At 40.3% G+C, this 27920-nt stretch overlaps 1 protein-coding gene across 1 annotated transcript in view; it reads left to right on the top strand.

The window, feature by feature from the left end:
* The window catches only part of PNLIPRP3 (pancreatic lipase related protein 3), an 82616-nt gene extending 62463 nt beyond the window's left edge, over positions 1-20153 (top strand). Inside the window, exons 8-14 of the mRNA XM_064269901.1 lie at positions 4110-4229; positions 4310-4432; positions 8238-8356; positions 14552-14684; positions 16758-16869; positions 19638-19805; positions 20072-20153. Of these exons, the coding sequence (XP_064125971.1) occupies positions 4110-4229; positions 4310-4432; positions 8238-8356; positions 14552-14684; positions 16758-16869; positions 19638-19805; positions 20072-20153 (857 nt within the window). The remainder of the gene's footprint in view (positions 1-4109; positions 4230-4309; positions 4433-8237; positions 8357-14551; positions 14685-16757; positions 16870-19637; positions 19806-20071) is intronic.
* Positions 20154-27920: the final 7767 nt, after the last annotated feature.

The raw sequence follows: 27920 nt of genomic DNA, 5'->3' as shown, positions 1-27920 counted from the left end.
CTTCCCTTAATCTTTGAATTCTGCCTCTATTAGATTTGAAAAGACAAATATCATATCATATGGTCTCATAATTATTTATGTGCTTGTTATTTTCAGTTGACCATGAACTATTCAAGAGCCTCCTTACCCCACAGCCACTCTGGGCCTGGCACATTAGTTGTTGTTGTTGTTGTCAGGTGCCATTGCATCCGTTCCAACTCAGAGCAACCCCGTGCACAGCAGAACAAAACACTGCCTGGTCCTGCAACATCCTAACAGTTGTTGCTGTGTCTGAGCCCATTGTTGTAGCCACTGTGTCAGTCCATCTCATGGAAGGTCCTCCTCTTTTTCACTGACCCTCTGCTTTACCGTGGCACATGGTAGGTGTACACTTTCCTATTGTAAAATCAATTATCTGCAGATGTGTGTGTGTGTGTTGCATTAAATTCAGGTTTTCAACTTATAATGTATTTTTCTAAAAATATATAAGAATTCCAAATTGGATTAACGTATTTTGCCTCTGCCATCTCTTGGTGTGTAACAGACTTTTCCTGCTGAAAATACCCTCTTTCTCCCAGCTCCCTGCTCCCAATTCCCCATTATTCTTATTTAGGATAATAAAATTGTATTTTTGCTCTGAAGTCAATGGGTGGCACAAATCCCCTGCTGGCTCTCAGTTTTCAAGCCCAGGGGGAAGAAGAAATGGTCACAGCTTTTGAAGGAGGAACCTTATGGGGGCCCAGGCCTTCTGTGAGGCATTCCAGCCTAAATGAAGGGAAGAACATTGCCGTACAAGTATTAAGAACTCCTACTGGTTACGATAAATTCATGGAGATTTTGTTTTCATTAATTCTTATTCCAAAAATCAGACACTATGTAACTTCCATTTTTCCAGTGAGGTAAATTATCCTTTTGGGTAAATAGAAAACAGTAACTTTTAAAAGGCTCTGTGACTGTCCAGAGAACATATATGATTTGGATGTTGCAATCTATGTTCCTTCTAAGTAGTGAGTGTTTGAGCAATCATGTTTCTTGAATAACAGAGAACTGAGACCTCAGAAACAGAATTTAGCTTTATCATAACACCACTTAAAACAAAATTAATCTGACATACATTAAGGACATTCATACATTTCTGTGTCTATGATGATTATAAATGGTAGACAGTCCTCATAAATGACTGTAATTAGGGAGTTACTCAGATGATTCAAGTTTTTCTTTTCTTTTTATCTATAAACAGCATCAGTGTTTTCCCTGTTTGAGAAACAATTACTCCTCCTATGCTGACCCACACATCCACACAAATGCATGCACGTTAATAACCTCAGTCCCCAGAGGGGTAAGTTCTCATGCAAGTAGTTGAACCTATTAGTTCTCCTTTTCTCCTGAGATATCCCAGAGCCACAGATGCAAATGCTCACCCCTCTCTGTCACTTAGAAGGACCAGACCAGTCTTTTTTGTGTTTTTTTTTTTTTTTTAAACTTTTTATTTAGGGTTTCTTGCCCTCCAGCAATACACTCTGAGAAACAAACAAAAAAAAACCAAACCAGTAGCCTTCAAGTCGATTCCAACTCATGGTGACCCTTTATAAAGGACAGAGTAGAACTGCCTCATAGGATTTCCAAGGAGGGGCTGTTGGATTAGAACTGCTGACTTTTTAGTTAGCAGCCAAGCTCCTAACCCCTTGCGCCACCAGGGCTCATAGTCTGAGGCACACCTGCTATATTTGAATGTTTCTCTCCAGGGCACCTGACTTCATCAGATTGTATCTAATCAGTGCTTACCCACCATCAAAACAAAAACAATTCTTGCAAGAGTTGAAATTTAACAATTCAGTCCTAGAAAAAATTGAGAGATCAATTTTTTTAGTTTTTTTTTTTTTTTTTAATTAAGGATGGTTATTTTGTTCAGATGCGTCTTGGTTTACTTCATTGACCCTTCTGTCTCATTCTGTGCTGCAAATCCCGCCCCCTCTTTGGGGGCCTTGCTCTGTCATTTGTCAGCTTTTTCTCCAATATCTTCAAGCTCCCTTTTTTTTTTTTTTTACTGGCTCTACCTATTAGCGTTGAAACACGCTCATTCCTCCCTGACCCCACATTCCCTTCTATCCGGTGCCCCCGCCCCTCTTCCTTCAGATCCAAACTCCTGGAAAGCCTAGTGGCTCCATTTCCGCAGGGTTCCTTCTCTCCTCAACGCACCGCGGTCTGGTTTCTTTCCCCACCTTCTACCGAAACCGCTTGTGCTGAGGTCACAGATGGCTTTTTAGTGCAAGTTTGACATAACAGACCTTTTAAATCTTCATCCTACCTAACCCTCTGTAGAATTTGACCTGGTTGACCCCTCCCACCTTGGTGAAATACTCTCTCACATCCTGATTTTCTTTGTTTTACGCTGACTGCTTTTCTCCAGGCTACTTTGTAGGTTTCTTTTCTTCCGTCTTGCCTTGAACGTGACGTTCTTCAGGGTTCCATCCGAGGCCCCCCTTCTCTTCCCCTCCCCCATCGTCTCCCGTCTTCTCCCCTCCACTCCTCTTCCCATTCTCCAATTGCTCTTTGAATGATCATAACAGAACAACAAAGACAAGCAAACAACCCCTATGACAGGCTAAGTAGTTGAGGCAGTAAACACCCACCACTGTGGCACAAACATTTATTTCTTGTTCGTATCTCATCTCCAGAGGGGTCAGTGCAGCTGTGCCCATGGCCTCTCACTCGGGCCAGCCTCCACATTACGACAGAGAGTTTTCTAAGACACAAGTCTGATTATCAGTCTCCCCCTCTTGCAGACTTGCAAGAACTTCCCCAAACCATATTGCATCCAAACTCTTTAACATGGTTCAGATTACATTTGGCTCCTGTTTACAATGCTGTCTTCATCTTTTTCCAAGTTCTAGAACTCTACACACTAGCCTCAGCAAACTAGTTACGGTTTCTCAGATACGCTTAAGTCTCTTACTTGGAGGCCATGTACAATTCTCTTTGCTTCCCCAGCATGCTGCCTACCCCATCTTTGTCCTGGCTAGCTCCCTCACATCTCTGCTTTTATGTCCCATCTTAAGTAGAAAAAAAAAAACAAATCAGTAGAAGCGTGTCCTAATTCCCCAGGACTGGGTTATCTGTTGCTTCTCTGTGCTCTCCTCCGTCTCTTCACACTGTGTTGAGGTGCCTTCCCTACCAGATAGGAATCTCTGTGAGAACAAGGCTAGCCCTCATTCCTCGTTGGGCCAAGAGCAAAACCTAGTCCTGGCACTAATACCCAAAACCAAACCCACTGCCGTCAAGTCAATTCCTACTCATAGCGACCCTATAGGACAGAGTACAACTGTCCCATAGGGTTTCCAAAGAGCACCTAGTGGATTCGAACTGCCATCCTTTCAGTTAGCAGCCAAACTCTTAAGCACTAGGCCATCAGGGTTTGATAAATAATTGTTGAATGAGTAAATGGTTGGATATGTAAATAGACATAATGTTTTAGCCCCCTCCAGATATTTTACCCTTATTTTACTAAACATCTGAATATGAAACAATGGGCAGAGAATCCAGCCATCTGGGCTCTTGGTCCATTTCTCTCACATTCTCCGACCTTGGCAACTCACTTCACTTCTCAGGGCTTCAGATTTTTCATTTGTAATATTGTGAAGTGGAACTAAGTGAGCCTTTGCGAAGGACTGAAAGTCTGTTATTTTAACTGTGTTGCTTTGTAGATCCATCTTTGCATATTGAAGGGCCTTATCTTCACTTTTATATATGTATTTTTTTGCACACAGATCTTGTCACATGCCTGTAATCCATAACCTTTATTATCTATCTAGCATTCCGTATACAGACCCTAGAATAGCCACTGTGAGATTTCTGACTTCCTCAACTATTTTGGCATTGTCTAGACACAGGCTTATTTGTATGTAGGAATCTAACATTGCAGTGTATACAGACCGCATTTATATACTCAGTTCTTGTATCTGTACTTGGTCCTGAGTGGTGTTTGACCTTTCTCTTATCTTCTTTCTATCTGCATTACATAGGAAAGAATACTTTGCCTTCACCATCTATCCTTCCAAAATAACATCGCAATCAAGCATGCGCTTGTATAGCAAGTCCTTCTGTGTAATAGACATGATGCTTTCTCCTAGGGTTGGACCCAGCTGGGCCGTATTTCCATGACACTCCAAAGGAAGTCAGGCTGGACCCCTCAGATGCCAAATTTGTCGATATCATTCACACAAATGCAGCTCGCTTTCTCTTTGAGCTTGGTAAGTTTTTAACATTAGCAGAAGCTTCATCGAAACACAGAGATTTTTAGAAGCATTTACCCTGCTTTGATCTACTTTAGGTGCTGGGACTATTAATGCCTGTGGTCACCTTGACTTTTACCCAAATGGAGGAAAGTACATGCCCGGATGCGATGACTTGCTAACACCTTTATTTAAATTTGATTTCAGTGCTTATAAGAAAGGTAAATACTTTCTAAAATATGAAGGCTACTCATATATCATCCATTCAGCTCCATCCTTGGGTGGGATCCCACATCCTTTCTGTATGTATTTATATTTTAGCCCCAAACACAGTTGCATGTATGAAGCTCCCCACTAGTTGTGACATCTTTGAAGCCAGGGACCGTGTCTTAGTTACCTTTGTATCCTCAGTGCCTGGCACAATGTCTAGCATATTGTAGTCACTCAATATAAATGCAGAGAATGCATTCATTTATTCCCCACATGTGTACTGAGTACTTACTATATGCCAGGCATTATTGTAGGGACAGCAGGCATAGGAACGAATACAAAAGGCAAAAATCTCTGCCCTGGTTCTAATCTGGAAGGAAAACAATAAACAAAGAGTGTAAGTGCTAAGGAGACAATACAATGCATAGAAGGGAAAGTCACGTTTTGGTAGCAGTGGGGGTGGAAATGGGGGAAGGAGATTTTAGTAGGGAGGCCAGAAGTCTTTACTGAAAAGATGGCTCTTGAATAAAGATCCAAAAGGAGTTAGTCATGTAAATACCTGGGGGAATGGCATTCCACATTGACAGGGGCAACAAGTGCGAAGGATCTGGGGCAGGAGTCTAACTGTCAGGTTCTAGGCAGTGAGGTGGCTCTTGTGGCTCGAGTAAAGTGGAAGAGAGGAGGCTATTAGGGATGAGACCAGAGGGGGAATAAGGCAGAGGGAGATAACACAAGATTCGATGGACTTCAGTTTTTCTAAAGTGAGACCGGAGCTATGGATGGTTTTGAGCAGAAAAGAGACATGGATTAACTTTTTTTTAAATAGAATCACTCTTGGAGGCTGTACTCACAAATTAAATTAATAGCTTTTAACCTTTTATAGTGGTTGCCAATAATAGTAATATTTATAGGACACTTAGTTATAAGGCACCAAAATTTTATTATTTGGGAATTCTCTTCCCTTCTCTCTCCACATATCGTCATGATGTAAAATAGTGATGCATAACATATCATACATAATACATAATAATGCAACATGTATTTTGATATGATGATGATAAGGTGATATGATATAAAATATTTTTGTGCCTCATATAAATAACTGATAACTCATAACTGAGTGCCCTATAGATGTGTGCCTTATAATTGGAGATTTCCAGTCAAGCAAGAGTTTTCCAGTTTGACAAGTGAGAGTTAACCAGTACCACAAGTAGGCTTACCTAACTTTGTAAATTACTGGGCACAAAAGGAATATATGGTTCAGCTTGTGGTGTTTAAACATCTGGATAGTAAAAGGAAAAATTCGAACGATTCTGTGCCTTGCCAGCTGAATGGTGGCTATCTCACCAGCTGATCCTGTGTGGCCAGAATATCTTGATGATGAAACTATTAGATCTTTCATTTGGCTGTTTTAGAATAAAGACCGTGACATTGAGAGTAGCTTGCATTTCTTTTTCACCAGAGATAAATTACAAAGTTTTAATATTTGTGCAAAGAGTAAATGCGATTTGTAATGGCTGCTTTTTTATGAACTGATGAATCTACAGACACTTAAAACAAGAATTAAGCTGATTCTACCTAGTTCAAATAAGCAAAAATAGGCCTATTGTAAAACTGATTTTTCTCTTATTTTTCTATATTGTAATTTAAAATCATTGCTATTAGGATAAAATATAGATCATAAGACTTCTTACCCAACTATAACTATATTAAGTATTATACATAAAGCATTTGGCATTCTGTAAAGGATCAATTCAAGTAAAATATACATTTATCATAAGCTATCATTTTGAAATGTTCAAAGATTTCCTACAACTTTATTAGATTAAAAGCATGTTTATCTATCATTCATGTTAAGTCTTTAGATGAGTTTTAAGGCTTCACAATATTCTATTTTACATTATATTTGTTACTAAGAAACCATTTACCTTTAAAATCCATCTTGTCCAAATCACAATCGATCGTGACTATAAATATGTATATATAATAACCTGATATAGAAGCATTTCTTTAGGAAAAAAAAAAGATAATGCCAAGTATTGATCTCTGCTGATTCTATTGCATTTCTGAAATTATGCTGTCTCAGTTATCCATTGCATAACAAACCATTGTGGCTTAAAAGAACAATCATTTTATTGCTCATGTTCTATGGGTCAGGATTTGGTCAGAGTTCAGCAGAGTCTACTCCGGGTGATGTCAGCTGGGATGACCCCTGTGGTTGCATCCTGCTGGGAGCTGGGCTGAGTGGGGAGCAGAGGCAGATCTACAGAAAAGGGTGCCTATGGCAAGCACTGAGATTGCCCCTCTAGTGAGAGTAACAAGCACCCAGGGGCAATCTCTAAGTTGCACGTGCCCCCATTTCAAGATGAATAGACGTTGATAGCAGCAACACACACCTTCCCCCTTCTTGTCTGGCTGCCTCAGTTAGGCGCCTTTCATATCTGTGGCACCACGGAATGTCATTCCGTGCCTTGTCTATCGTCCCCTTGGACTTGTACTTGCACTTGGGGGCAAGTGGTACCCTCTACCTCCCGTTGTGTGCCTCTGTGTCTATGGTGCTTGAGGAAGGACAGATGTTGGGTTGTACTGGGTTAATAGACAGCTCAGTGGCACACCTCCCCGCCCCTTCAAGTGACGCCCAGGGCAGGTTCCAAACCTGCCATACCTGAGACACACCTCTGCACTGGGGAGCTCCAAAGTGGCCTTGTCACATGTCTGGGACCTTGGTATTAATCCTCTAAGTGGCCTCTCTCCCCACATAGTCTGTTATCCTTCAGGGTCGCACTCCCCAGCCAGGTAGCTGGGACTGCTTTACATGGGGGCTCCATTCCATGAAAGGCAGAGTGGAAGCTGGCTAAGGCTAAGCCTTCTAAGGACTAGGCTCTGGAATTTAACCAGGTCACTTCCTCCATACTCTCTTGGTCAAAGCAATCATAAGACAAGTCATATTCCAGAGGAGTGAAAAAATAGGTGCAATCTCTTGATGGGAGGAGGGGTAACATGACATTGTGAAAGGGTAAAGGCCCACTATTCTAGTATAAGGGTCTACCACATGGACCATCCTTCTGGTGACCTATAATTTAAGAGACTAGAGTTTCTTAAAGATCAACTAAACCGTATAGGTCACTGGAAGAATGGTCGATGCCATATAGTAAGAACGTTACTTATGCAAGGTAAGGAAAGCAGAAACGACTAGAATGCTATGATGACTTCAGATGGCACAAATATATTTAGATCCCTATTGTTTATTACTGCAATATCCTAACTACTGGTGGCAATGATATCATGCCTGACAATGGCAAAACTCATATGCTATTAACATTCTTTATAATATGCCCCACCTCCCTCATCTCTAGGTACTGCTAAAGGGATGTACTGACTAATGTGGCTGGATAGTTTGTGACTGAGTAAGAGGGAACTCAGTCCTTGCTGCACGAAAGGGGAGACAGGAACTTAATTGTTCTAGAGTGGAGCTGCTGTGTGCACAGGGACTCTTAAAGCTCTAAATGCTTTTGGCAGAGATCCGGGAAGTGCTTGGGGATATTAGTGTCAGAGGACAAAGTCATCTACATTTGCTTTTGCTTCTTTACCCAGCCTGAATATCCCTTTAGATTCACACAAAGAATCCTTTGGTGCAAAGATAAGAATATGAGAATATTGATGAGTGCTGTGCAGTATCCAAGCCTACACACAAGGTCTGGCTGTCTAGCCTCTCCAAGTCCAGAAACTGCATTTGAAGTTACTCTAAGAAATGGTTCACGCCATCTGTTATCAGTCAGTTGCTTTCAGTTAATTGGTAATTAATTGTTTTCGCAGAAGTAACTTCCTTCTTTGACTGTAACCATGCCCGGAGTCATCGCTTTTATGCTGAAAGCATTCTCAATCCGGATGCATTTATTGCTTATCCTTGTAGATCCTATGAATCTTTTAAAGCAGTAAGTAAAACACTTTGCAGTGAAATTTAATTATCAACTAATTTTTTGAAACATGATCCGCCAACTCGAAATTAGGGCTTTTGAGTACGTAGCAAAAAAACCTATCTGCCATTCTGAGAAATAATGGATTGTTTCTCTGCTGAGTACTGAACAGTAGCTGAGATTGCTGAAGGGCTGAAATAACTGAACCCACTATTTGTATTCTGGTTGTTTCAGCTGTTTTGAAGATTATATCCAATTTTGCTTTTTTGGCCATTTGTTATGCAGTAATTAGGTGCTACTGTGTAACAGGCATAAGTCCAGGGCAAAAATATTTCTGTGCATATATTTTAAATATCATCTTCAAAGATACCCTGAGAAGGCTGCACCAATCAATAACTATAACTGAATATATTACCGTGTACTTGGAACATGGAAATTATTTTATTAAAATTCAGTTATTTATACATAGCAGAACTAAGGCATAAGAGCACTACACAGATCAATATGTGACAAAATACCAAATCTGATTTTGCTTGTGTCATAAAGCATGTGCCAGATCTGAGCTAAATGTGTTTTTCATTGGGTATAACTATGAAAAGGAAAAAGAAAATCTATTTTCTAGTGGGAAGTAGAAAAGACTTTTGTTCTTGTGCCTTGGAGACTTAGTCCCCTGTTTTATTGGGGTGGAAAACGTGGGGTTTCCAGCTCAAGTTCATTTAAGTAACAGCACTTTGTGAATAAGCTCACTATTGGGACAGAACACGCCTTGCCTCCGGTTGCAAACGAAGGCAGGTGGATGAGCTCAGGGTGTCTGTGTCTTCTCAGAGTTTGTCCTTGCTTATAATAAGCCCTGGTGAACTGCTGTTCTCAGGAAACTTGATGGCATTTTGGAACATCGCACACACTGGCACTTCCCAGATAAATCCTCTTTTTCCCCAACTTCGCCTTCTTCCTGCCACGGATGCCACCCTGAGAAGCTAAGAGGTCATGGCATTTCCTATGCTGAAAGTGGTGTCAGAGTCATATATTCAGAGATAATGGGCATCACACCGCCAGACTGAAGAACCCTTAGGAGCTGACTCCGGGGCCATGTGAATGCTAATTTTGGTTAAAAACTAGACAACTTTGAGTCAATTTCCTTGATATGTTTTATTCTACTTTTACCCAAGTTGTCTTTAAAAAAAAAAAAAAAAAGAGTAGGACTTGTGTTAGAATGTCTGGGCTCGTATCTGTCCCCTCACTTACTAGATGATAAACATTAGACAAATTGCTCAGCTTCTCTGTGTTTCTGTTTTCTCCTTTGTAAAATAGGGAGAATAAGAACCCCTACCTCACAGGGGCATGACTCAAAATGAGAAGAAATAACTGCAAACATCCATTAATAATCAAAACCTGGAATGTACGAAGTATGAATCTAGGAAAACTGGAAATCATCAGAAATGAAATGGAACGCATCAACATCGACATGCTAGGCATTAGTGAGCTAAAATGGACTGGTATTGGCTATTTTGAATCAGACAATCATATAGTCTACTATGCTGGGAATGACAAGTCGAAGAGGAATGGTGTTACATTCATCGTCAAAAAGAACGTTTCAAGATCTATCCTGAAGTACAACGCTGTCAGTGATAGGATAATATCCATACAGGTACAAGGAAGACCAGTTAATACGACTATTATTCAAATTTACGCACCAACCACTAGGGCCAAAGTTGAAGAAATAGATTTTTATCAGTTGCTGCAGTCTGAAATTGATCGAACATGCAATCAAGATGCATTGATGATTACTGGCAATTGGAATGCGAATGTTGGAAACAAAGAAGAAGGATCAGTAGTTGGAAAATATGTCCTTGGTGATAGAAACAATGCCAAAGATGGAATGATGGAATTTTGCAAGACCAACGACTTCTTCATTGCAAATACCTTCTTTCGCCAACATAAATGGCGACTATACACATGGACCTCACCAGATGGAACACACAGAAATCAAATTGACTACATCTGTGGGAAGAGATGATGGAAAAGCTCAATATCATCAGTCAGAACAAGGCCAGGGGGCGACTGTGGAACAGACCATCAATTGCTCATATGCAAGTTCAAGCTGAAACTGAAGAAAATCAGAGCAAGTCCACGAGAGCCAAAATATGACCTTGAGTATATCCCACCTGAATTTAGAGACCATCTCAAGAATAGATTCGACACACTGAACACTAGTGACCGAAGACCAGACGAGTTGTGGAATGACATCAGGGACATTCTACATGATGAAAGCAAGAGGTTACTGAAAAGACAGGAAAGAAGGACCAAGATGGATGTCAGAGGAGACTCTGAAACTTGCTCTTGAGCGTCAAGCAGCTAAAGCAAAAGGAAGAATTGATGAAGTAAAAGAACTGAAGATTTCAAAGGGCCTCTCGAGAAGACAAAGTAAAGTATTATATTGACATGTGCAAAGAGCTGGAGATGGAAAACCAAAAGAGAAGAATATGCTCGGCCTTTCTCAAGCTGAAAGAACTGAAGAAAAAATTCAAGCCTCAAGTTGCAATAGTGAATGATTCCATGAGGAAAATATTAAAAGAAGCAGGAAGCATCAAAAGAAGTTGGAAGAAATATACAGAGTCATTATACCAAAAAGAATTAGTTGATATTCAGCCATTTCAAGAGGTGGTATATGATCAGGAACCAATGGTACTGAAGGAAGAAGTCCAAGCTGCTCTGAAGGCATTGGCGAAAAACAAGGCTCCAGGAATTGATGGAATATCAATTGAGATGTTAAAACAAACAGATGCAGCACTGGAGGTGCTCACTCATCTATGCCAAGAAATATGGAAGACAGCTTCCTGGCCAACTGACTGGAAGAGATCCATATTTATGCCTATTCCCAAGAAAGGTGATCCAACTGAATGTGGAAATTATAGAACAATATCATTAATATCACACACAAGCAAAATTTTGCAGAAGATCATTCAAAAACGGCTGCGGCAGTATATCAACAGGGAACTGCCAGAAATTCAAGCCAGTTTCAGAAGAGGACGTGGAACCAGAGATATCATCGCTGATGTCAGATGGATCCTGGCTGAAAGCAGAGAGTACCGGAAGAATGTTTACCTGTGTTTTATTGACTATGCAAAGGCATTCGACTGTGTAGATCATAACAAACTATGGATAACATTGCAAAGAATGGGAATTCCAGAACACTTAATTGTGCTCATGAGGAACCTTTACATAGATCAAGAGGCAGTTGTTCAGACAGAACAAGGGGATACTGATTGATTTAAAGTCAGGAAAGGTGTGTGTCAGGGTTGTATCCTTTCACCATACCTATTTAATCTGTATGCTGAACAAACAATATGAGAAGCTGGACTATATGAAGAAGAACAGGGCATCAGGATTGGAGGAAGACATTAATAACCTGCTTTATGCAAATGACACAACCTTGCTTGCTGAAAGTGAAGAGGACTTGAAGCACGTACTGATGAAGATCAAAGGCCACAGCCTTCAGTATGGATTACACCTCAACATAAAGAAAACAAAAACCCTCACACCTGGACCAATGAGCAACATCATGATAAACAGAGAAAAGATTGAAGTTGTGAAGGATTTCATTTTACTTGGATCCACAATCAACAGCCATGGAAGCAGCAGTCAAGAAATCAAAAGACGCATTGCATTGGGTAAATCTGCTGTAAAGGACCTCTTCAAATTGTTGAACAGCAAAGATGTCACCTGAAGGCTAAGGTGCGCCTGACCCAAGCCATGGTATTTTCAATCACATTATATGCATGTGAAAGCTGGACAGTGAATAAGGAAGACTGAAGAAGAGTTGACGCCTTTGAATTGTGGTGTTGGTGAAGAATATTGAATATACCATGAACTGCCAAAAGAACAAACAAATCTGTCTTGGAAGAAGTGTGGTCAGAATGCTCCTTAGCGGCAAGGATGGTGAGACTGCATCTTACATACTTTGGACATGTTGTCAAGAGGGATCAGTCACTGGAGAAGGACATCATACAGGGTCAGCGGAAAAGAGGAAGACCCTCAACGAGGTGGATTGATACAGTGGCTGCAACAATGAGCTCAAGCATAACAACGATTGTAAGGATGGCGCAGGACCGGACAGTGTTTAGTTCTGTTGTGCATGGGGTCGCTATGAGTCAGAACCGACTAGACAGCACCTAACAACAACAACAAACCTCACAGGGATTTTGTGAGGATTAAATTAGTTAAATACACACAAAGTGTTTAGAATAGTGCCTGGCACGTGGTTACCAAAAAGAAAAAGAAAAAAAAAAACACTGCCATCAAGTCGATTCTGACTCAGAGTGACCCTATAGGACAGAGTAGAACTACCGCATAGGGTTTCCAAGGCTGTAAATCCTTACGGAAGCAGACAGCTACATCTTTCTCCCGTGGCACTTGATTAGCACTCAATAAATACAAGCCCTTACTATTATTTCCCTTTATTAAAAATGGTATTTAAATAATGTTTTCCTGTAGTCCTAGCATAAGTGTCCATGTTTTATAAATTTAAAAGCCCAAATGCTCAATCACCCGCTACACAGATTCTTAGTTACACTTTAGAGTTAAAAACTTACAGATAAAATGAAGAAATCAAAGTCCCTTATATTCTTCACTTTGTACCCTAAGGCAGATTTTGAAGTGAATTTGACATGTATCAAATGAATGGTATCCCATTATAAATATCTTTCTGGGTTTTCTTTTTTCACAAAATATTATAATTTCGAGATCTATATTGATGTGCATTTATTTTATAAGAACCAACCACCACTTATTTATTCATCCCCTTACTGATGTGCATTTTGGTCATTTCCAATTTTTGTTATTAAAAGAAATACTGCAATAAATGCCCCTTACATGCCTCCTTACATACTTGGAAGGAAATTTCTTTATGACATATATTAGAAGTGAAATTGTCAAAGTGTATGTGCTCTTTATTAGATGTTACCAAATTGCCATCCACTGATAGCAGTTTATACTCCCACCAGCAGTAAATGAGAATTCTCTACTCTCTGTCTTCACCAGTACTTGGTGTTGTCAGTTGTTTTAATTTTCAGTTCTGCTGAGTATGAAGAGTAGCAAAGAACAGACTAGGTAGCAAACACATTCGTTCTGCTGACTTCATTTCTGTATGAGACATCTGCTGAGAACCTGAAACCCTTAATTATTCTTAAAAGAGGATTGAATAACTATGCAAAAATATCACAAACAGGTTCTTTAAACATTACCAAAACAAGTACAGAAATGTCACAAACACTCCCAAAGGGTAGACAAACCCCTGAAACTATTGCCCTGAGATAATCTTTAAACCTTAGACCAAAAATATCCCCTGAAGATTTCTTAAAACCAAACAATAGTTTAGCGCAACTAGTAAAAAACGTCTGCCTTGAGCATTATGCTCTTTTAAGAACTATCTTTATGGTATCAAATTGCAACAACAACTGGAAAGATTGGACAGGAAACTTAGGGGGCCATGAGTTTATGTTAATTGGGGAGGAACAGCTCAGAAACGGAGGGTGAGAATGTTGCCCAACTTGAAGAAGGTAATCGGTGTCACTAAATTTTACATGTAGAAACTGTTGAATTGATGTGTTTTGCTGTGCATAGTCTCAACAACAAAATAAATAAAATTGAAAAAAAAAAAAAAACTTCCACAAATCTTAAAAGGAGCACACTGCATTTCGTTCCTACCTGCCCCTCGTATCTTTTATTATTTAGCATTTTCCTGGTAAGTATTGAGGCTGAGCATCTTTTTACATAGCTACTGACTATTTGGGCTGGAAACCTTGGTGGTGTAGTGGTTAAGTGCTACGGCTGTTAACCAAAAGGTCAGCAGTTCGAATCCACCAGGCGCTCCTTGGAAACTCTTTGCGGCAGTTCTACTCTGTCCTATAGGGTTGCTATGAGTCGGAATCCACTCGACGGCACTGGGTTTGGTTTTGGTTTTTTACTGTTTGAGCTTCCTCTTATGTGGGTTATCTATTCATATCCTTTACCCATTTTTATAATAGGTAGTTTATCTTTTTCTTTCAGTTCTTCCTGTTTTGCTTTGTTTTTGAAAACTGGCAACTTGGTCATTTTTAAATCATATACTTTATTTACTTAGATTCCAATGATTTATTATAGCTTAGTAATATATCATGAGTTTATTGAAGAGAAAAACTTCTAATTAAATAACTACTTATTTTCTGTCCCCAGGGGAATTGCTTCCATTGTCCCGAAGAAGGTTGCCCAACAATGGGTCACTTTGCTGATAGATTTCACCTCAAAAACATGAAGGATGATAGACCATATTATTTTTTAAACACAGGGACTCTTTCCCCATTTGCCCGTAAGTATTATAACTAAGTTTTATTGTAATGCTTCGAGGTGCTTATCTTAAAAAATTGAAGTTTTTAATGAGTGTCTACTGAGTATTGGGCATTGGAACAGTGAAGAACAATACAGCAAAGTCCCTCATTGAGTGTAGGCTAGTGGGGAAGACTACAAATAACATCTCAGTTTCAATCCCGAGTAATAAACTTTATGCCATGAGACATTCAGGGAGCTCACAGAACACAAAGGAGGAACTTCCACAACCAGCTCAGAGGAGCCTTCTGAGGGAAAGTGATTTCTAAACTGAATCCTGAAGGATGAGTAGGACAGACAGAGAAGGAGAGGAATATTCCAGAAAGAAGGAACAGCATATGTAAATGGTGGAGGTAAGAGAGAGCAGAACTGAAGGAAGATGCCCCTGAGGGAGTGTAGAGGACGAGGAGGATGGTAATATGAGATGAGGTGGGAGAATTAAGTTGAGAATGAAGGGCCTTGTGTTCCATGTGGTGAGTTTGGGCTTTTTCTTTGGGCCAATAGAAAGCACGTAAAGCGTTGTAAGAATTAGAAAATGACTCTAGTTGCTGCTTGGATTAGAGGGGGGCAAGATGGAGGCAGAGTGACCTGTCAGGCAGTTGTAACACTCCAGGCAGAAAGGTAGAGAGAAGTGGAGAGATTACAGAGATGGTTAGGCAGTCGAATCTTAAGTAGACCTTGGCGAATAGATTTGAGGGATGAAGAAGAGGGAGAAGTCAAGGATAATTCTTGCTGGAGGGATGATGTGGGACTCCCTGAGGTTGGAAACACGGGAAGAGTGGCTGGTTTGAGTAAGATGAGAGGTTCAGTTTCTAACATGTTACGTTTGAGGTGCCTTTGGGGCTCGGGTGTGTGCGTACCTACTAGGCAGTTAGAGATAAGGGTCTGAGCCACTGGAGATAGATATGGTGTGGAGATGGAAGTTTGGGCAGCACCTATGTATAAACACTAACCCACTGTGAAAGTAGATGATGTAACTACCCAAGGAGATGTGCCAAATGAGAAGAAAAGAAAGCAGAGAAAGAAGCCCCTGAAAAGGAGACTGAAGAATGAATGGGTAGAGAGATGGAAGGAAAACAAGGGCCGAGGGGGTTGTTAGAGGAGCCAAGGGAACAAAGACAATGAAGAAGAGAATATGCATTCATTCCACCAAACCTGCTGAGAGGTCCGCTGAGACAAGGGCTCAAGGGGTTTATTGTATGGAAGCAACAACTCAATCTCTGGTGAGCTTAGTGAGAGTGGTTTCAGTGCAGAGATGGTAGTGGGAACCAGACTTCAGTGAAGTGGATTGAAGAGGGGAAAGGGTCATTGGCATTGATTAACTCAATGAATTAAATACTTTTCTCTGGTAAGTTCTCCCTCCCTTTCTGGTGGAAATTTTATGAAGAATTGCATTCTTCATAGTTAAAGTTATTAAAAGTTACTAAGCATACAAGAATTTCAGGATACAGGATGAAAGGATAGTTTAGCTCTAGGTTTTTAAAAAAGTTATACTTAACCATGTTCAAGGGAATTATGCTATTGCCAGGTAAGCTGCAGACCCAGATCTATGCCAGCTAGGTGTTCTTAGCCTGTATCCCTGCAGGACGGCAAAGACAATGCACTCTGCCTCTAAATGATTATAAAAGCACAGACCTTCTTGCCCCTGGGGTCTTCTAGAATGTTTATGAATTGTGAAACTATGGTGAATAAAAAACCTGGCGATAGAAAGTATACATGTCACAGAATACAAGTGAAATCAGCGAAAGAAGACACACAACTTCTATTTTAAAAAGCGATAAAAATGCTTGGCAAATGAACACATTTTCTTTTTGAAAGATCATTAAACTATTTACTTTTGGAAAACTAAAATGTGAACATTTATATATGTTTTGAAATGTAGTTTTCCCACCATATTCACTCAAATTATATTAAGTTGTATTTCTTCATGAATTTATCTAAAGCCTTGTTCTGCTTTAGCCCTATAATGTGTATTTCATTAAAATGCCCAGGATACTGTGCATTGCCAGTATTTTTAACCCTTCATTTTCTTTTCTTTTTTTCTCTTTATTTCCAGGTTGGAGGCACAAATTATCTGTCAAACTCAGTGGAAACAATGTCACCCAGGGGAGCGTATTTCTCCGTGTAGGCGGAACGACTGGGAAAACGGGGGAGTTGGAGATAGCCAGGTAGGGGTAAGAGCGAGGAGCTGGCAGCTAACACAGTGTGGGCACTCGGTAAACACTCATTAAGTATCTCGATCTTCACTTTTCCTGCAATACGGGCTACTGTGCGATGTGTGACTTTTCTTTTTATTTCCGGTTTTCCAGATATAAAGTAGGAATCCTAATGTCTATTTTCTTGACAGTTCCAACTAGAAACTGAAAATGGTAGGAAACTGAGATGTGAAAATGCAGGCCTAGGTAATAAGCAAGTGGAAAAAAATTAACAATGACATACACAAGACATATTTTTAATCCAGTCCATTTAACATTATGCAAACTACAGCGTGTGTCTTTATCTGCATAGGTCATAAGTTACATGTGAAATTTTAAAAATGTGTACCAGTTGCTAAATTTCCAGTAAACTCCCTATAAGTCATACCCACAGAGATGAGACATGTGTCGGCACAGTTAGTCTTAGGAATGATTCAGTACAGACATTCACTGTGTGTCTTTGGCTAAATTTCCCCTTTACCTTGCACTTTCTTGAAGTTTTATTTGATCAACCCTAGCATCTTTGTGTTTCACTTCCATTGTTTAATTCTGTAATTCATTTCAGAATTAGCATTACACACACTAACTAGATGCTACTATTTGCTAACAGATGAATGGATTAGATGTTTTGCTTCTGTGATTTTCATTATCTTGAAATAATGGTGGAGGCATGAGAAGCAGAGATTTTGTGGTTGTTTTGTCAGCCGTGGGATGCATCGGTTTAATCACTCTGGCTGAGTTCCTGCATGTCGTCTCGGTGTAACTGGTGTTAAGTGTGGATTCTGTCAGTGATTTTCGGCATCCTAGGTTGATGGACAGGACTCTGGCCCAGCTTTCCAGGGGTGTTTCATTCCTCTTCAGCTTAGCCAGGTTACACCATTTGCGCTCCTCAGCATTAAATAGATCCCACTCTTGCCTCCCTTCCTGATTTTGCCCGTGCTGTTCTTTTCCAACTACCCTTCCCTGACTTAGCATATCTCGCTTCTACCTGTTCTTCACGGTTCCATGAAGCCACCCGTCTGGTAGCAGTTTAACGTAAGAGTGTGCCTGTGGCTCGGTGGCTCATAGGCTACTGCATAAGGCTGTATAGGTTGTTCCATTCACAAAGACACCTGGCCTGGGGGCAGGTGGGGACGAATATGCAGTGCCTGCCCCTTTGAAGATTTGTGGAAGTGTTTTGACATTTCTGTACTTCTTTTGATAATGTCTAAAGCAGCTGTTTGTAATGTTGCATAGTTACTCGATCCTCTTTTAAGCCTTTAAGGTCCCCAGCAGATGCCTTGATATCCTCTTCTTCAGTTAAGCTGTAAGGGTCTGGCCTCACCGCAGGTTATATCTGAGTTGTTTGAGCTTCTAACCCAAAACCCAGTGCCAGTGCTTCTAGTGACACTTTAATGAAGGGCTGCATTGTATGGCACTGAGAGAAGGCAGTTCATGGAGCCACCAAGACATTACCCTTAAGAACTCGAAAGTAAAGTTGCCTTCTGATAATTAAATCAATAAATGCTGCATTGTCATGGAATAAAACCAGCCCTAAGAATACCATATTCATGCATTTATTCAACAAACATTTAAGTGCCTCCTGTGTGGCAGGAAAAGCCCTGGTGGTGCAGCGGTTAAAGAGCTTGGCTGCTAACCGCAAAGGTTGGCAGTTCAAACCCACCAGCCGCCCCTCAGGAGAAAGATGTGGCAGTCTGACTCATGGGGCAATTCTACTCTGACCTACAGGGTCACTCTGAGTTGGCGTCGACTTGGTGGCAGTGGGCTTGGTGTTTTAGTTTGATGTGCCAGAAACTATTCTCATTGCTGGAGTACAAACACAGTTCCTACTTTCATGTAGCTTATATTTCAGTTAGAGGGAAAGACAATAAATTAGCAAATGAGTAAGGAAGTAGCAGATAGTGACAGGTATTATGAGGAAAATAAGGCTAGGTGATGTAATAGGGATCAATGTGGGTACTAGGTTAGATTGGACTGTAGCTTAATCAGTTACTAACTACAGCTTAATTTATTTTACCTACACAACCAAAAAAGGGACTGTATCATCAGAAGGAGGATAGTTATCAGTAGATAGAGAAAATGGGGAGTCAGGTAGCCCTTGTGGAGGAGGTAAGAGATGTTGATCTGGGTGACATGAGCAGTCTGGGCCATGTTGTTGTTGTGTGCCTTCAGAGAAGGATTTTTGCTCCGTACGGAGGGAAAGTTTCATCTGGTCTCATTTTGGCTTGGATGGAACATGCCCCAAGATAATTCACCTCTCTGTTCTTTTGCCATGCTCACCAAAACACCTTCAGATCACTAGTTTGGTTACCCGTGTTCTTTTATATGGATAAAGAAGGTGCCAGGGATCAGGTAGGAGAACAGTCTGGTTCGTAAAAAGGAAGCATTTCCCCATTATGAATTGAGAAACAGGCTTCTGGCTTATAGATCAGTCTTGTGTGAATTTCGTCCATTGTTGACAATGTGATCATTTCCCAGTGTCAATAAAATCTGTTTTCTGATACCACATAGCCAAGACCAGCTCTTTCACGGTGGAAAACTCATCAAGATAATGCCTCTCTCTAGGCATTATCTGGAAGTCAGCTAGCCAAGCTTCTTGTTCACCTCACCCTTCTTTCAAGCTTCAGAACCATACTATTCTGAGATGCTGATCAGTGTGAATGGAAAGAACCCATTCCATGGTACACACAGATGTTTTCTTTCACAGTGCAAGCTTATGAGGCTTTTTCTTCTGTTTACAGTAGAAAACTTAAGCCAGGCATGACTTACACAAAATTAATTGATACAGATGTTAACGTTGGAAACATTACAAGTATTGAGTTCGTTTGGAAGGAGTATTCGTTTGGATATTCTCAGAATAAGTTGGGAGCAAAAATGGTGATAGATATATCTGGAAAATACGGATATGAGTAAGTATTGCTTTTTCCTTTGCATTTCCAAGCATAGTTTAAATTTTATAAATAATATTTAAAATCTATACATAATTAAAAATTTGCAACTAGTATAAAAATTTGCACATCTTGAAATTTTGCAATTAAGGAATGATTAAGAAGTCAATAGTATATTTGTAAAAGTATTTACAAAATAATAATTAGTCTTTATAAGAACTACCAATGTCCTTTTTTTCCCCAAAAAACATGTAAAACACCATTTATTTTTTCTTTAAAATTTTCAGATCTACATTCTGCAGCCAAGACACTGTGGACCCTGATATTGCTCAGATTCTTACACCGTGCTCATCCCAGATACAATTTTGATGGATGTATTTAGTGGGAGCAATGGGAAAAAAAGAGCCTTCTTCCTGTTGGTATCTGGACCAATCTTGGCCTTGTAAGTGAGATAGAAAAGTACAGATTTTTTCCAAATAGAATTTTCTTCTCACTGATAAATTTCTGTGTGTGCCTTGAAAACAGATCCTGTGCCCTGGAACTGAGTGTAGTCATGTAATGTATAAGAACCTGGCTATCAGTGACAAAATAGACAACCCGTGTTAGAATTTCCCCGAAGAGGAGAAACAGGTGCAGCAAAAGTATAGCTGAAAGCAAGTCTTGGTCTGGTCAAGTTCTTGAAATATGTTTAGGAGTATTTCCAGCTGGAATAATCATTGTTCTAAAATGATTTAAAGAGTATTTATTGTTAAATTTTGCTGAGACAAATTATGAATATATTTCATGATATATAGCAGCTCATAACCCTGTGGGTTGATGTGTCTATTTATTAATTATGAAAACTAATGATAGTATATTAGTATTTCCAAGATGTTTCTTGGTCTTCAGGGTGTGTGAGGTAAGAGATTTTGGCATGTCTATGATGTGTTAATCAGAGTAAGCAATGGACCCTGGAGACCACCAGCCCAGGGTGTGGCCCCCTTCTTCCAGAAGCTCCCTGCCACAGGAGAATTACTGGTTTCCCTGGGTCTTGACACCCTGTTGTCAATTTGTATTTAGCCTGAAGACAGCATTTCATTTGAAAAGCACTTGGATAACCCTTTGTATCTGCAATAATAATATTGTAATTATTTAAATGTGTCTGTTGCACTTTTTTCTTTATTTTGCTTCAATTTCTTCTAATTCTCTTGTCCTTAGCCAGTGAAATGGAAAGATGAAATGTCTATATTTGTTCTGCTTTCTGTTGCTGGGCTAAGCCCAAACACTATCGGCAAGAAACGATGACAGATACTCTGTAGAGGGTTTCTTGGTTCTCTTTGGTGCCTCGCTGCCAAATGAACCTTGAGAAGAAACCCGTGGATGCACATAAATAAACCTGAGTTGGGACAGAAAGCAGAAAACGAAGCGGGTGACTCTTCATGGTATGTAACTAGGGGATGGAAGACTGATTGGAGCACTAGGCTTGGTGAAAGGAGGGAAGGAGATGGACACGTTCGGCATGATATGGCAGAGTAGCCTGCCTGCACTGGCAAGCTGGGCATATCAGCTCTAGGCCTGGACAATTCTGGGCCCAGCCCCAGAAGGGATGACCATAAGCCATACTAACTGGGTCCTGGCACCAATGCTCATTAGCAACATGGCAGTGGAGTCAGTTCCATGACACCAGGGAGGGACGTCTTCCTGGATGAGCACCTGACCTGAGTCTGCACTGCTCTCCGCTCAGGCTTTCTTCCTTTCAGGAAGGGCTCAGCCAACCAAGAACGAGAGTTATGAATCAGGACAGCTTTTAAAAAAAAAAAAAAAAACCAAACCCGGTGCCGTCGAGTCGATTCTGACTCATAGCGACCCTATAGGACAGCATTAGGCTCTGGAAAACCTGGCTTGCCTCCTTGACCAAGAGGTCCCTTGGCTGGCTCTTTCTAAGCTTGAAAAGGCAAATGGGAGTCAATTAACTTCTGGGAACCCTATTTTAACAAAGTATAGACTTTCTGTCCCATAGTTCTTAATATCTGTCCCCTTTTTTGTATTAGAAGAATGTTGTGAGGATGAAAAATATTTCATGAGCTATCTAGGCAAAGGAATTCCCAAAGTTCAAGGTCACACCATTATTTTCTATATGTGTTGTTCTCTAGGAATGCTCTAAAAAATGATTCCTTTTGCCTCTTAGGGCCCTGGTTTATCTTAGCACAGGGTCTGTGGCCTGTAACTGTGGGGGGCAAGGCCAACCCCTCTTCTGTGCTGTTGGCTCTCACTTCCTCCTACTTTCTCAGGAAACTTACCCTATGGGTTTCTTTTTCTTTCTCTTGTGTATTCAACCTCTCGTTGCATCAAGTTTTAAAAATCCTAAAGTCTCTTCCTATTAAAAAAAAAAAAAAAATACTTGTTAAACTTAAATGCGCCTCTACTCCCATCTGGCCTTGGAACAGCTCTCACCAAGATTTCCAATGACCGCCAGTCGCTAAATTGAATGGAAAAATTTTATTCATTTACTCCACCCCTCTTTTTTTTTTTTTTTTTTTTACTTTTTATTGTAGAAATTTTCAAATATTCACAAAAGCAGAGAAATCAGTGAAATGAACTTCAGGACTTATCATTCACCTTAACAATTCTGAAATTTTGCCAAGCCTATTTTATGCACATGGACACACACACACACATATATACACACACTCCTGGGTTTTGTTTTGTTTTGATAGAGTATTTTAGAACAAATTCTAGGCATAATACTAGTTATTCCATATATATTTCAGTATTTATCAATAAATGATAAATTTGTTTGACATAACTATACTATCAATTTTATAAAAATGAACAATAAAGCCATAAACCAAACCCATTGCCATCAAGTCAATTCTGACTCATACTGACCCTCTAGGACAAAGTAGAACTGCCCCATAGGCCCATAGGGTTTCCAAGGAGTACCTGGTGGATTCAAACTGCTGACCTTTTGGTTAGCAGCCAGAGCTCTTAACCGCTAAACCACCAGGGTTTCCATAAAAAAAATTCCCCCCCAAAAAAAAGGTTTCCAAAAAAAAAAAAAGAATGATCTTTAAGTGAAGTTAAATTTTTTTTTTTAAATTAACAATAATTCCTTAATATCATCTTATATTCAAGTTGTATTTTTAAGTTTCCCAGATTGTTTTAAAAATGTCTTTTGGCAGTTAGTGTGTTTAAATTGGGATCCAAACAAGGTCCACAAATTGCATTGGTGTTTGTCCTTATCGCTCTTTTAATCCACAATGATTCTCTCTCCCCCTTTACTTCATGCCAGTATTTAAGTAGACCAGGTCACATGTTCTATGAAATGTCTCACCCTCGACTGACTGAATCTCCTCGGTTTCATTTAACGTATTCCTCTACCCCATTTACTTCCTGTGAAGTAGTAGTAAGGTGGAGGGGCTTGATCAGATTCAGGCTTCCCTTTGCTAGTCGGTGGGAATTGACTACATACACGCTGGCCTGCAGGATGGGCCTTTTTCCCACCTTACTCACAGGTCTCCTGTTGTTGTGTTGTTGTGTGCTGTGCCCGGAAGAAAGTTTGCAAGGGCTTATGCTCTAGAAAGGCTAGAGGAAAGGAAGAATGGTTGGGTAAAGACGCAATTATGTAGGAAGCTTTGACCTTCCGACTATGCCCAGGCCTGGGGGAGGGGAAGAATGAAGGCCCCTGCCAAAGTGAAGAAAAGTTCAGACACCTGGTGGAGTCACAAGGTTATTTCCCCAGGCTCCTCTAACCTGCATGAATAATAGAAACTCCCTTGTGTAATAGAGCCCTCAGGTTTTGTTGACTCTGCAACCCTCTGGAACAGGCAGGGGCCTCGGGAACAGGACTATAATTTATGCCAAGTTAGTGTTCTTCAGCCTTTTAAAACCAAAGCTTATGTTAGATAAACATGAAAACCGCACATCCCTCCTGGGGTCTTTACTCCTCCACTTGGGAAAATCAATCTTTCTTCATGTACCCTCTCGCCCAGAAGATTTTGTAAATCTTTACTTTCTGTAGATGGCGTAATAAAAATGATAGGTGTGGTTTTTGTGGTGGTGTGTTTTGCTTTTTTCCCCTAAATATATACTTACATTATAATACCAGCCGGGCTTCTTTATTTTACACCTGCTCCTCTAGAGTTCTGCTCTAAATGATTTAAGGGTTATTTATACTCAGGGGAGTAGAGTCTCTCTACTAGATTACATTCCAATAATGTCTATATAGATGATGCCAGTACTTTTTGACAAATTTTCTTCCTGTCTACAGGGTGGCTATGAGTCAGAATCGACTCGACGGCAATGGGTTTATACAGCCTGCTTTCTATGTGTGATTTTTGTAACCAGCTTTCCTCTATATAGTCATATATTTTCCTATTTTTTTATTCACTCATTTAACAAACATTTACTGAACGATCCATGTGTGCCAGCCATTGTGCTAAGCAATGAGATTATATGAAAAACAAGAAATAGTGCCTGCTCTCAAGGAATATGGAGCCCTGGTGGCGTAGTGGTTAAGAGCTATGGCTGCTAACCAAAAGGTGACCAGTTCGAATCCACCAGCTGCTCCTTGGAAATCCTATGGGGCGGTTCTACTCTGTCCTATAGGTCACTAGGAGTTGGAATTGACTCGATGGCGAAGAGTTTTTTTCTCAAGAAATACATAGCATAGAGGAGGACCCAGGGAAGAAATTCACTGATTATGATACAACAGGGGAAGGATTGTAATAGAGCAGGCGCTGGGGTAAGAGTAGCACAGAAAAGAACCAGTTTACTCGATCCTCGTAAGACCTCCACCCTTTACTCCCTGATGTCCTATGGGAGCAATAGCTACTAAGAGGGAAGCCTACTAGATTTTCGTTCCTGACTTCTGTGATTACCATGTATATTGTTATAAGTGATCCCGTTTGAGAATTCAGTGCACTTTCTTTTTCCAGTAGCGGTGGTCCTGGAGGAATAGAATTGACATTTCGCTTATCATCCCACACATATATCCATCCATCGAGGTGCTATTGACTGTCAGCTGTGGCCAGAGCAGCAATCATTTCCTTGAGGATCCCAGGCAGGGGGAGCAAAGGTCATGCCCAATAGATTCAGGATGAAGCCAACCAGAGCCAACTAATGCACTCATCTCTGGGTCCTCTCTGACACAGTCCAGTGGCCCGCACTGAGTCAACGGCAGAACCCTTCCCACTGATCATGAAGACAGGTGCAATTACCCACCTTCAATCCATCATTCAGGAATAACTACAGCAAAACTAACATTTAAAATAATTTAAGGCTAGAGATGTATGTGTGAGAAGAAGAATGTCCCGTAAAAGTAAAGAAAACACCATCATTCCCTGACTCTCAGCTCAGAGAGCATGTGGGCAGCGGTGATAACTCCTGGACGCTGTTTCTCAAGCTCTTTGTTTAAATAAGGGCTCCACCCAAGTCACTTTTCTGCATGTGAGAGAGAGAAAAGGGAAGCATCAGTGATTCCGTTCTGGCTTGAAAATGCAGGAGTATTTGTAGTTTCTGGAGAGCAGAAAAGAATTTAAATTTTATTTCCAGAGCAAAACATTTTTAAAGTTAACCAATCAGAATTAGATCTTTTACAGAATGAAGGTTACTTTTACAGAACATAACATCCATAGTTAAAGATTAGGTGTTTTACGAAACTCTGTTTAGCATTTAGGAATAGCATTTGCAGCAAAGTTTTCGTGGTACAGGATACCATTTGCTTCCCTCTGAAACCGCAGGGGGAAATGCAGCACTTCTCCTTAGATTCAGAGGTTTCTTGATCGTGGGTTTCCAAGGCCAGAAACTAATTCCATTGCTCAGCACAAAGAGGAAAAGAGAGACCAAGGGGTCCGCAACATACAGCTTGGAAAAAGAAAAACACAAAAGACGACAGAAACAAGGACATTCTAATTTGTGCCAACAATGAAAATGACTTTTTCTGAAATCTCAGAGGCAGAAGTTTATTTCTTTTTAAATATCTTAAAACTTAATGTAGTGAATACAGCCTGTAATTGTGAATTAGAGGATCTTAGTCTTGTCCTGACTCCACCGTCAGTTAATCAATTAATGATGCAAATTATTTCTTCTTTTTGAGTCTCAGTGTGTCATCTATAAAAACGAAGATAGTATTCATAGCTTCTGGGATTTGTTTTTCATTTCTAAGCCCTTTAGGGACTACGTGAGACATAAATTCCCAATGGATTTAAGATTGAGAAAGAAATCCCAGAAACTATGAATACTGTCTTCATTTTAGAGATGATACACTCAGGTGCAAAGAGGAGAAGTAATTTGCTTCATTAGTTGTTTAATTGATGCCAGAGTCAGGGCTAAACCCCAGAGCCTCCAATTCATAAAGGGCCCATAGGTGGTTTGATTCTCAGCCTGTGTACCTCATGCATAGCCACCACCCGTCTGCCAGTGGATGCTTGTATGTTGCTGTGATGCTAAACAGATTTCAGCAGTGCTTCCAGACTAAGATGGACTAGGAAGAAAGGCCTGGCAATAAACTTCTGAAAATCAGCCAGTGAAAACCCTATGGATCACCACAGTCCAATCTGCAGCCAGTCGTGGAAATGGCATGGAACTGAGTAAGGTTTTGTTTCATTGTGCACGGGGGTCACCATGAGTCGGGGCCAATAACAACAACATGCATAGCAATAAAAAATTTATAAAAACGTGCAAGCAATAAAAAATAAGGTTTGGATTTTCTTGTGTGGTCATGGTTCTCTGCCACCATATAACACTCTAATTAGGTATTTATCTGTTTTTATGATTGTACATGTTCTCCAAAAGTTTGTCTTTTTGTTGTGGGAAGGCTTTAATATGTTTATTAAGGTGCCCTCTAGTGGAAGAAAGTGCATAGTGTCAAATCCAGTGACTGCTTCATAAATCAACAAAACACAGTACCATATTTTATACATTTTTAAAATGAATCAGATCTCTGTGCTTGTTCTATGCTCTGTACAGTGAAATTTTCAAGACCTCACTCTGGTTGAAATTGCATTTTGGAACCAGTCTTGGCATTTAAGAAAAGTACTCTTCTGATCGATTGTTGCTCTCGGATTAACAGTACGCCTGATGCCATAGACAACATGGAGAACTCTTCATTGTGCTCGCCACATGCATTAATTGTTGTTAGTTGCTGTGGCGTCAATTTCAATTTATGGTGACCCCATATGTTACAGATTGGAACTGCTCCATAGGGCTTTCTTAACTGTAATCCTAATGAATGCAGATCCCCAGGCCTGTCTTCTGCAGTACCACTAGGTAGGTTTGAACCGCCAACGTTTAGGTTAGCAGTTGAGCACAAACCTTTTGCACCACCTTGGGACCTTATACGTTATTTAGTAGTAGGGTCCCCGGTGGTGCAATGGTTAAGCACTCTGCTGCTAACTGAAAGGTCGGTGGTTCAAACCCACCAGCCACTCCACAGGAGAAAAGACCTGGCGATCTGCTCCTGTCAAGATTACAGCCTAGGAAACCCTGTGGAACAGGTCTACTCTGTCCTATAGGGTCACTGTAAGTTGAAATTGACTTGACAGCAGCTAACAACATAGAAGGAGAAGGCCTTGGAGTGCTGAGCTATTTGCTGTCTTCACAGAATATCTGGGTTTGGGAGCAGAACGGACAGATGTGTAGATGTTCGGGTATCTGCCACCAGTTTATAAAAGAACTTACAGAGGTTACTCACCAGCCTCTGTTACAATGTACTTGCTTTTGGGGTAGTAATCAGCAAAGGTATTTCTTTACGAAAATAAACATTCCCCTTGGTTGAACAGCAAACAGCAGAGTGTGAGGGCAGCATTTAAGCTGTATCTACAAACCAATTTAACACAATTAATCGCTCAGTGTTGTTTTAAAAAAATGATAAAGACAATTTAATCAGGCAACAAAGTTGTGGGTTTCTGTTTTTGTTTTTAACTGAATTCCTCCAGTTACTGATTTTAATTTTAATATATACTAATTCATCTAAAATACCACATTGGACATGGGTATAGAGTGTTATAGATTAAATAGAAAGCTAAAATGAGTCATGGAAACATGAATGTCATGGATTTAAATAATTACCTTGACTAGTATTTATGGAGCCCTGCGTGGCCATTGATACAGCAAGTTTCTATTAACAACTCTTCGTATTAGACTTGGATCATGCCT

This window comes from Loxodonta africana, chromosome 16, assembly GCF_030014295.1.
Source record: "Loxodonta africana isolate mLoxAfr1 chromosome 16, mLoxAfr1.hap2, whole genome shotgun sequence".
Lineage (NCBI taxonomy): Eukaryota > Metazoa > Chordata > Mammalia > Proboscidea > Elephantidae > Loxodonta > Loxodonta africana.
The sequence above is the reverse complement of the archived record's forward strand: the minus strand, read 5'-3'. Positions and strand labels throughout refer to the sequence as shown.